At 30.3% G+C, this 10,951-nt stretch overlaps 1 protein-coding gene across 1 annotated transcript; it reads right to left on the reverse strand.

Annotated features, from left to right (window-relative positions):
- Positions 1-3,429: 3,429 nt before the first annotated feature.
- LOC114741555 (disease resistance protein At4g27190-like) lies at positions 3,430-7,351 on the reverse strand. Its single transcript, XM_028929853.1, has 2 exons — positions 7,322-7,351; positions 3,430-6,294 (listed from the first exon to the last, which is right to left on the reverse strand). The coding sequence occupies exon 2, from the start codon at positions 6,292-6,294 to the stop codon at positions 3,430-3,432; it is 2,865 nt and encodes a 954-aa protein (XP_028785686.1). The 5' UTR covers positions 7,322-7,351.
- Between the last annotated feature and the right edge of the window lie 3,600 nt (positions 7,352-10,951).

Genomic DNA, 10,951 nt, shown 5'->3' on the forward strand with positions numbered 1-10,951 from the left:
ATAAAATATATAAATAAGTTAAAACGGTTAAAATTTAATCTTATCATTTTTCAATTGTAATTTGTAAACTATGATTATAAAGCATATTTTTTCTCACTTTTTTTGCTACAGTTATGAACTATTCAAATCAAATTTAATAGTTTAAATTTCTTCAGGTATTTTTTAAGTAAGATTATAATAATATTTAAGAAGACGTTAGTTTTTATATAATGATGACAAAGTTGAAAGAAGAGCAAGGAGGTTCCCCTGCCTCAATTTATCCGTAATTTTGGGGCATAAAAGGAGACATCAAACAAATACAAATATTCCAAAATAATGAATATTAAATTAGGAGTGTGAGCATTTAAAGATCAAATTGTTTTAGTTCGATTCCTGTTAGGTACCAGCTAAAACAATTCAAAAACTAACTAATTGAAAATGAACAGAATTACTATATACAACCGAGATGGAAGTCATACCTGTTTGTCTTCTACGAGTATAAAATAATCCTTATACAAGATACATAAAAATATTGATAAATTGCATTTTGACATAAACTGAAAGCCGGATGACCCATAATAGTTATACATAAAAGTTTAAAGTTAAAATTTTAAAAGAGAATAAATGGGAAAAAAAATGTTTTCATGCAAAAAACAGAGCAAGATTGAGACCTGATTAAATAATAATTAAAAATAGGTACGTACCTTTGGTGCTTCCACAATCTGTAGAGATGGGCATTCCGGTTGATGTTTCTTGATACCAATGCTCATCATGTTTGGTACATCATTGAGGTGTAGTGATTCCAATGCTGGAAGATGAATGTGAGGCTCATTATTTTCATGCTCATTTGATAGACACTCTTCATCATCGTATTTTCCAAAAACATATTTCAGCTCATGAGCTCCCCAAATAAATATAGATTTTAATTCTTGAAGACCTCCGGAAAGAGTGGATGGAAATATAAATTCCAATTTATTGCAACGCTGAACAGCGAGTCTCTGTAGTTTTGGGAAGATGGAGGTGCAGTTGAGATGGACATCATCATCCTCTGCCTCATTTGTTATAATGTGCTTCAATTCTTCACAATCCTCAACATACAGATACTCCAACATGATGGTTGTGGCAATGGATACACTGAATAGTGACTTTAATTTTGAACATCCAAGAAACCTCATCTGCCTTATATTTTGTAGGCTCAATGGTTGTCTCATAAGACACTCAGCTGAATGAAATGTTTCATCCTTTCACTCAATACACATGATTCCTACAACCAATCACTTCTCTTAGATTCAACTTAGTTATATAACTAATCACTTTCTATCATATGATCATATATCTCAATAACAATCCCATTATAACATAGATGAACCGAAAAAGAATTAATGTATCAGAAAATACATTAAATATAAAGAAGTTTGTCAAGCATCATGTATCATAGGACTCTGATTTTTAACGCATTCAATTGGTAACATCATGCCCACACTACTAGTCAAATAATAGAAAATAAAATAAAAATAAAAATCGAGTGTGTGCAGAACCAAGATCCCTACTCATGTTAATGACATGCATGTTATCACTATTCACGTGTGCGTGTGAATTTTTATTTTTCTCTTTAATTTTTACTGAAATAAAAAAATCGAGTGTGTGTAGTTCCAACCCAAGACGAAAGCCGTGCGTGTTTGTGTTTTGATAGCATATATATATTCCTTAATTTAGTGCACTTAAGAAAATAATTAATATAACTGCTGTATGAATCCTGATGAAGACTTATTTTATTGATAAATATTACAGCTGTAGAAAAATTGAGTAATTACAAAACATAAAATTACTTTTTTCAATTTAATGCATAGAAGAATTCCTTTTTTTTTTAATCGCTTGTGGTATCCGATTTTACATTTGATTTGTATTCTTTCAAGATTCTTAAATTTACTTCACTAGAAATAATTTTATTTTTTTTCCAAGAGCTTTCTGTCATGTACACAAACCTAAAAAAAAAAATCATTAATTGGGTCAAAATCTGTACTTAAATATAGACTAATTTTTTGAGAAAAATTAATATTAAAGATTAATTAAATTTTTATAAAGAAAATATTATTTAAATGACCGTTTTTATCAAAACTTAATACTGATGAACCGATGCATAAAATTATAACAAAATAAAAAATTAAAAATATGTATAAAGAAAAAAAGACTATAAATATGGCCTATCATGACTCTCATATAAATTAAACGAAAAGAACAAACAAGTAAAAACAAACATGACTTATCATTTTTTTTCTCTCACAGTTTCTCTAAAGATCAGATTCACTTACTTCGTCGTCACATTAGAAGTGCCATGTCACACTTTCAATAAAACCAATCAATTGGCAATAGTTATATTACCACATCTCCCCTGTGTTATTAGATCGACATGCCTTAAAAAATAAAATGTGATTTATAAGTATTCAACTAATAACTTCCATGCCCCTGATACTAGTCAAATAATAGAAAAATAAAAAATAAAAAAAATAAAACATTGAATTAACCAAAATTCCTGCTCATGTTAATCATATGCTACCTATTATCACTATTCGTGCGTGCGTGTGAGTATTTTACCTTTGTCTTTAATTTTTACTGCAATAAAAAGATTAATGTTAGACAAATTGACATTAAATTTAGTGTAATTAAAATATCACGTCAGTTTATTGAAATTTCTGAGATACAAAAATAGATCTCAAAGTTTAAATCGAGAATATGAAATGTTGGTATATCAATATGCATCAAACAAATATAAATAGTCCAAAATAATGAATATTAAGTTGAGACTATGAGCATTTTAAATATCAAAAGAAAACTGATTTAAACAAGCGGAATTTCTTTTCCGCTATTCAGAAAGGACGCAGGTAGCCCCCCAACATCCAAGGAGTTAAATATAGACTACTTTTTTAAGAAAAATTAATGTTAAATATTAATTAAATTTTGTGATAAAGACAATATTGATTAAATTATGCTGGTCAAAAAAATATTGATTAAATTACTGTAAAGGTGCACTTTATCAAAACTAAACACTAAGGAAAACCATACATAAAATTATAATAACACAAAAACATGAAAATATATGTAAATAAAAGGGAAAAAAAGAGAGAATATAAACCGTTCATATACGATATGCTAAAATGGAAGTTTAATTAATAGAATAACACCTTTGGACAAAAAGAGCAAGACTAAAGTAGCATACCTGTGAGATTGTGGGCTCTTTTAGCAGTGTGCCATTGGAAACTCCAATATTAGTATCTGTAGTTGGGCCCAAAAAACAACACCTATGAGCCCACGAGAATGAACTCATCTTAAAGTTCTTAGGTCTCTCCTTTGAATCTTCTTTCGAAACTTGAGGTGGTGGCCTTAGCACATATCTCTTGCATTTTTGAAATATGTTAATGAAACTTGGTACTCCAAAAAGTTTCACTTCTGCTAGCGAAGGGAGCATTTTGATTTCCTGTTGCACAACTTGACCTCTATATTCACTGAATATGTATTTAGCTTTGCGCAATCATCTATAGATAAATCTGTCAAATTGGGAAGGTCTCCAGCTAGAAGGAATGAAGATACCTTTTCTAATTTGCCACAGTTTTTAATTTTAAGAGACTCTAATGCCGGAAACAATAAGCCATCACTTTTTTGATCATCAACAACCCTCATTTCTTCTTCCGACCTCTTATCTGCAATTAAACTTTTCAATTCTGCAAAATGTTCAACTACTAATTCTTCCAATCGCCCAAGACTTTGAGCAATAGAGGGTTTGAAAATTGATGGTTGGAACATTGGGCAATCTTTCAATTTCAATACCTTCAAATGAGGTAGTTTGAGAGTCTCATCTAAGAATATGTTTTGCAGTTTCCTACAACCCTCTAACTTTAAAATCTGTAACTTCTCAAGAAAGCCTGGAGGCATAGCACCCCCACATAATTCTTTTACATCCACACTATACAGATGCAACTCAATCAAGTTTGAGAAGACTGTCATGTTACAACAGTGACACTTATTACTATCAATAACGCACTCTATGTCAGCCCATTCATACAAGTAAAGCTTCATTAAATTATCCATGCCTTCGTCTTCCATAGGAATAATGTCAGGGACAAGACTTTTCCACCCTGTTTGTCCTAAATTTCCCAGCTCAAGAACTTCTGCTCTTCCCACAAGGTACTTAAACATGGCTTCTGATATTAAATGTTTCATATGTTCTGAATTGAAGCATTTTGATAAGCCATTATCATCATTAGTAGTAAAACTTTTCAAGCCATCACAAGCAATAAAAAAAACCTGCAATGTAGAAAGAGATATATTAGAGGCAATTTCATCTTCAATTTCTTTGTCATCCTCTGGCTTCCAATCTTTGACATTGTCATTCTCGACGAAATACAATTCTTCCAATTGTGAACATTTTTCAATCACTTCAAAAGGATTGTTCTTTTGAATCTCACATTTCCTTAGCCCCAACCATCTCAACTTCTCTAGTTCCTTGATGCCTTTGGGCAATTCAATAATTAGACAATTTTTTAACTCAAGTGTCACAAGACTTTGTAGACTCTTCAAAACTGAGATGTCGCCTAGTTCCCAACCATCCAAAATAAGAGTGTGAATATTCTTTAATGAAAGAAGTGACTGCGACAATGATGGAGTGGGAGCCTTTCTACCGTGTTCACTGAGTAAAAACAGGATTTTAAGCCTGGACATTCGTGCAAAAAATGCATTTGAGTCTTTCACCAGATCACTTCCACTTATCCAAAGAAAGAGAATCTCAAGTTCTGTATCATCAAACTTATCAGGAAAATCATAGGCACTCCAAAACGCATATCGCTTGTTTGCTTTTAAAGTCATTCTTGAATCCATGATCACTTGAATATCTTCCTTTGCTATCCAATGGGCCACTTCACGAACCAAGTCATGCATTTTTATACATTCTTTCTTTTCAACTTTCAGTAGCAAAGAAGAAGCTATGAGTTTATTTTTCACTCCAAGTGCTTGGCTTCTTGCTGCACAATATTCTTCAAATTCCCCAAAAATTCCTATACCAAGTCTAAAAATAAGATTTATAGGAATTTCATAGTCTTCCGGAAAAATAGAACAAACCAAAAAAAGCCTTCGGGCCTTCTCATCATTTAAATTATCATAACTTAATTTCAAGCATTTATAAACAGTCACCAAATCTCTATCAATATCAACAAATGGCTTAGAATTTTTTAAGGCTGTCAAAGCTGCATTCCATTCAGCAATGGGCCAACTTCTTAATGTACTAGCTAGTGCTATGATCGCAACTGGTAATCCCCCACTCTCCTTCACAAAAGCTCGCGCAAGACCCTTCACATCATTACTTAAAGAACCATCATCATCACTTGTAGCATGAAACAGAAAAAGATGCAATGCATCCTCTTTGTCCAATATTTGTAGTTGAACTATTGGTTGGCATCTCATTTCTCGACAAACGCTTAAATAGCGAGTGGTTATCAAAACATAGCAGTTCTTTTGATCAAGTCCAGATGGAATCCCAATGACTGTAAGATCTAGCTTCTCCCAGACATCATCTAATATTATAAGCGATTTTCTTTCATTTTTAGAAATTCTAGACCACAAAAGCTTGGAGTGATCTTCTTGAACTCTATCCTCTAAATGCAAACCTAATTGCCTTGCAATTTCACCTCGAATCTTGTTAACATCCGGAGGGTTGGACACAACAACAAAGATGACTTCCTCAAACACTTTGGATTCTTCAACTTGTTTGCCCACTTGTGTTGCCAATGTGGTTTTGCCCGTTCCCCCCATTCCTTGCAATCCAATCATGTGATGATTTCCACCTCCTAATGCTTCCACAAGTTGGTTGAATTTTGACTTTCTACTCTCAAAGTCAATGTAGTCTTTTGAAGCGTGGTACTTCATACCTGGAAGTTCACCTGGACGAGCCACTCTTTCAAAGTTATATCTTTGGATGTGATCTTTAATGATTACCGTCCTCTTTGCCAAACTCTTCCCTTGCTGGTATTTCCAATAAGGACACCAACCATAAGACCATGTTTGCTTGATTTTAGTGTTCTTTTGAATTAGATTATCAGCTTCCTCGATCCAATTTTGAACTTCATCTTCAATTTCGTTCTCATTTCGTTGGGCATCTTCAATATCTTTTAGTACTTTTTTCTGCTTTGCAGCCAAACTGTTGTTTTCTATCACAAAGTTATGAACGTGATAATCAAAATCAAGAAAATACCTAGCCTCCTTGATGGTTTTATCCATTAATCTCTGGAAAATACTTGTCGCAGCACTTTCTCCAATGCTCGTCATCTAAAATGAACATGATACCATCACAGTTAAGAGCCTCTTTATTTGTCTACTGTAACACTATAACTTAACAAAAATTATATATGCATTCAATTAATCAAACATAATTTACAGAAAAAGAAAAAAAAAAAACTCCTACTTGCTTAGCTTTATGATATTTATTAATTATTAATTAATTTTTACTTTGCAGTCTTTTTTGAAATATTAAAGTCAATGATCACAATGTATAAAAAAAAAAAAAAACAGATCCATTATGCAGAGGTAAAAAAAAATTACATTTAAACTTTCTAGGTTGTTATACAAGTCGTTATCTATATATAGTTAATCTAGGTTCTGTAGGTTGATGAAGTTTAATTTCATTATTGAATTGACCTTAAAATTTACATAAATACTGTTTAAATTAAAGTTTGCTAAGAAAGAGGAAAACCTTTGACTATTTTTTTAAGGATAAAAAATAAATGATATAAATTTACATGACTAAAATGAAACATGATATATAATTAAGATACATGACTTTTGTTTATATTATTATATGAAAGTAAAAAGGAAAAGAAAAAACAAACCAATCGGAAAATTGGTAAACAGATTACAGACATCATTTGTTGAAGACATCTAACGATCATACTACATTTAATCAATATCGCTCGCTATTTCCTATGAACTTTTCTTTATTTTGAAGGTCCAATGTATAAATCTTAAGAAATTGGAGAGTGCGTTATCACTAAGTTACATCCAATTTAAAATTGGCCTGCAGCATATTTACGAATCAAGTCAATGCTCAGTATCACCATCACATGCATCAAGTCAATGGACCAGCTCTCACTATTAATTTGCTAGTATTTTGTTGTCTTATTTATGTGATCATTACTTAAATAAAATAAAATTTTTGGGATTTCATTCACACTTGAATTTATATATTTTAGCTCTCATCATGGACAAGCTAATAAAAAATGCATATTAAATAAAAAATATAGCAAATAACAAATAGGGACGTTAACAGTAAAATGGAGACAGTCAAAGATATACTCACCTTTTTTCCTCTCTGGAGATTTCAAAGCCGTTCGATGATGCCTCGGACGCGGGACAGGGAAGTGTTTTTTTTGGGTCTTTTTTCTTTAAATTTTTAGATGCACAATGCGATCAAATAACCAAAAGCCATTATGAAGAACGCAAATACGAACAAACTGTAAAACAAAAAGATAAACTTATTAGATATGCATGCAATTAATCAAACGTAATTTTTTTTTTTAAAAAGAAAACTCCAACTTGCTTAGCTTTATGATATTTATTAATTATTAATTAATTTTTTTTTGAAATCTTTTTTGAAATATTAAAATCAATTATCATAATGTATGGGAAAAAAAAACAGATTCACTGTGCATAGGCAAAAAACATTACATTTAAATTTAGGTTGTTATCCAAGTCGTTATCTATAGAGTTAATCTAGGTCTGTCGGTTGATGAAGTTTAATTTCATCATTGAATTGACCTTAAAATTTATATATATACTGTTTAAATTAAAGTTTGCTAAGAAAAAGGAATACCTTTGATTTTTTTTAAGGATAAAAAATAAATTTTATAAAATTACATGACTAAAATGAAACATGATATATAATTAAGATACATCACTTTTGTTTTTATTATTATATGAAAGTAAAAAAGAAAAGAAAACACAAACCAATCGGAAAATTGGTAAACAGTTTACAGAGATCAATTTGTTGAGGACATCTAATTATCATACAACATTTAATCAATATCGCTCGCTATTTTCTATGAACTTTTCTTTATTTTGAAGAGGTACAATGTATATATCTTAAGAAATTGGAGATTGTATTATCACTAATTTACATCTAATTTAAAATTGGCATGCATATTTAATGGAAAATTCCTCCACTCAAAAATTTTTACGAATCAAGTCAATGCTCAATATCACCATCACACGCATCAAGTCAATGGACAAGCTCTCAATATTAACTTGCTAGTATTTTGTTGTCTTATTTATGTGATCATTCATAAAATAAAATAAAATAAAATAAAATTTTTGGGATTTCATTCACACTTTAATTTATATATTTTAGCTCTCATAATTGGTCGAGTCATGGACAAGCTAATAAAAAAATGCATATTAAATGAAAAATAAAACAAATAACAAATAGGGACATTAACAGTAAAACGGAGACAATCAGAGACGTACTTACCTTTTTTCCGCTCTGGAGATTTCAAAGCCGTTGGATGATGCCTTGGATTTTTTTTTTTTTAATTTTTAGATGTGCAATGCGATCAAACAACCAAAAGCTACTATGAAGAACGTAAATACGAACAAACTGCAAAATAAAAAGATAAACTTATTAGTAATACAAGGCAATTGGAGTGACATCAAGTATGAGATTTACAACTAAATTTTGACAATAGATGATCGATCTAATAATGGGGTGAGGATGTTAAGAATATATAGAGATAAATGACAATACGACATATTGAAACGTTATGTCCTTCTACTTTTTAGTTTTCTTTGAAAAATTTGAAGATAAAAAATAAAGTAAATAATGATAGGAATAATAACTTTTATGAGAATAAATTCTTTTGATTTTATTCCATCACTTATTCGATGAAAAAATTTATTCTGTTTGGATAAGAAGGTTTTAACTTGACGCACTTTTACATGTGCTTGGATTAGAGGTTTGAAAATCAATTTTGAATAAAACTGATTCATAGGTATCGCCTTGAGAAAGGATTTGTTTATAATTGACTTATGACATTGATTTATAAAATTGGTTTTGGCTATAAATGAAAATAAGTATCATTGAAAAGCCAAAATCTTAGGGCCTGTTTATTTCTGCCTTTTATTTTTTCTCCCAAAGCAATTTTATAAAACAAGGTTTGGAAACGTAAAACAAACCCAAAAAATGCTTTGATAATTGTTCAGAAAAATTGCATTTTAAAATAAACATATTGAGACTAGAGGAGTGAAACTTTGATGAGAACTCAAATCTTCAAATGGAGAAAAAGCCATCGAGCGTGAAAGAAAGGATTTCCCAATTTTCCTAAACAAACCAAAAAGAAGAAATACAGAAATAAAAACAAGTAAAGAAAACAAATTACCAAATAAGTTTTTTTTCATTTTGTAAAAAGTAAAAAACATTTTTAAAATAAGAAGTTTTTTCAAAATCAATCCAAGACCATAGTTTTTACGTCAATGAGAGAGGGCTTGTAATATCAAAGGAAATGATTTTGTCAAGATTTTACGTCGATAAAAAACACAACGTATTCTACGTGGTTACACAAAGAAACCAATGTAGAAACGTCAATTAACTTATTATTAAAAAAAAAAAAGAAGCAACCCTGTTTTTGCAGAAGAGAGACATACTTATAACATAAACGGAAAGTAAACAAGAGATAAAAAGAAAAAGTAATTAATGAACTTACCTGTGTTCGCAGATTGTAAATTGCTTAACGTTGTCCTTGACAAAAGATCACTTTGTGAAGAACGAAGGATTTAACGAAATTTGCAGTTATGTGATTTCGATGATGAAAGAGTCATTGCTGCTGGCCACAATGATCATCACGAGTCGGATACGACGAGCATGTCTTGTGGTGGGGACCACCAGAAGAACAGCCCGGTCATTGATTCATAATCCGCATGGGCCCTCCCACAGCTGGAACCAATTTGTAGATATTTTTTAAAAATATTCTCTCACATGTGAAATTGTACATTTTTAATTATAAAAAAAAGGGAAATGACAAGTAAAACAGGTGGAAAATGTCAAGCAAAAAAGAAACTTAAAAATGTGATGCTACAAATCAAATCAAGCACTTAACACCTTAGAATTATGAAGAAGGTAGTGTCTAATATGTTATTTTGTAAATATAGTTAAATCATTAAAATGTTTTTTTATTAAAAAATTTGTTAATAAATTGTGAACTAATAATAACAAGTGTTAAATAATAAAAGACCAAAAATATACTAACAATGATAATGATAAATGCTGAACATCTAATGACACAAAATAGATTGATAATGACAAGCTTGATAGCTTTTTTTTTTTTTCCAAATCTGATACAAGGGATTTTAATCATTTGAATATATTCACAAAATATCAGATCATGCTCTACCTCCTTCTATGTTATTTCTGATTTTTTTGTGCCTGAACTAGGTAATGATAATTTTAAGTTCTTTATCTGAAATTTATCCTAAAATAATCATTGCATATTAACAACAGTAATTAAGTAATAGGAAAAGTGCTCTGGCAAAAAAAAAAAAAAACAGAGAGAAAAGTGCATCGTTGCTCTTCCAACTTTAGAGGTGTTTGGGTAAAAGCTATGCCTTGATTTTACAAGCCTTGATTTTTTAAATTGCTTATGGGACCTCCCAAACACTCTCTTTATTCAATATTTCACTCATATAGTTTCATTTTATAAAACATCTTCTTAGTTCTTTTATCTTGTTACGGTTTTAATCTCTCATATTATGATTTTATGTGTCAATTATTATTATTCTTAAAAAGTAAACTTAATCTATAAGTATTTTAAAATATTTTGTTAATGTTTAAAATTTTAATGTTAGACAGTATTAGTGTTAGAGGACTGAAAAGATATGTGATTTAAATACAGGGGAAAAGAACGATTTTCCAGCTCAGTTCTATTAAACAAGAAACACCAGA

This window comes from Neltuma alba, unplaced genomic scaffold (assembly GCF_004799145.2).
Source record: "Neltuma alba isolate B1F8T4 unplaced genomic scaffold, ASM479914v2 tig00000105_pilon, whole genome shotgun sequence".
Lineage (NCBI taxonomy): Eukaryota > Viridiplantae > Streptophyta > Magnoliopsida > Fabales > Fabaceae > Neltuma > Neltuma alba.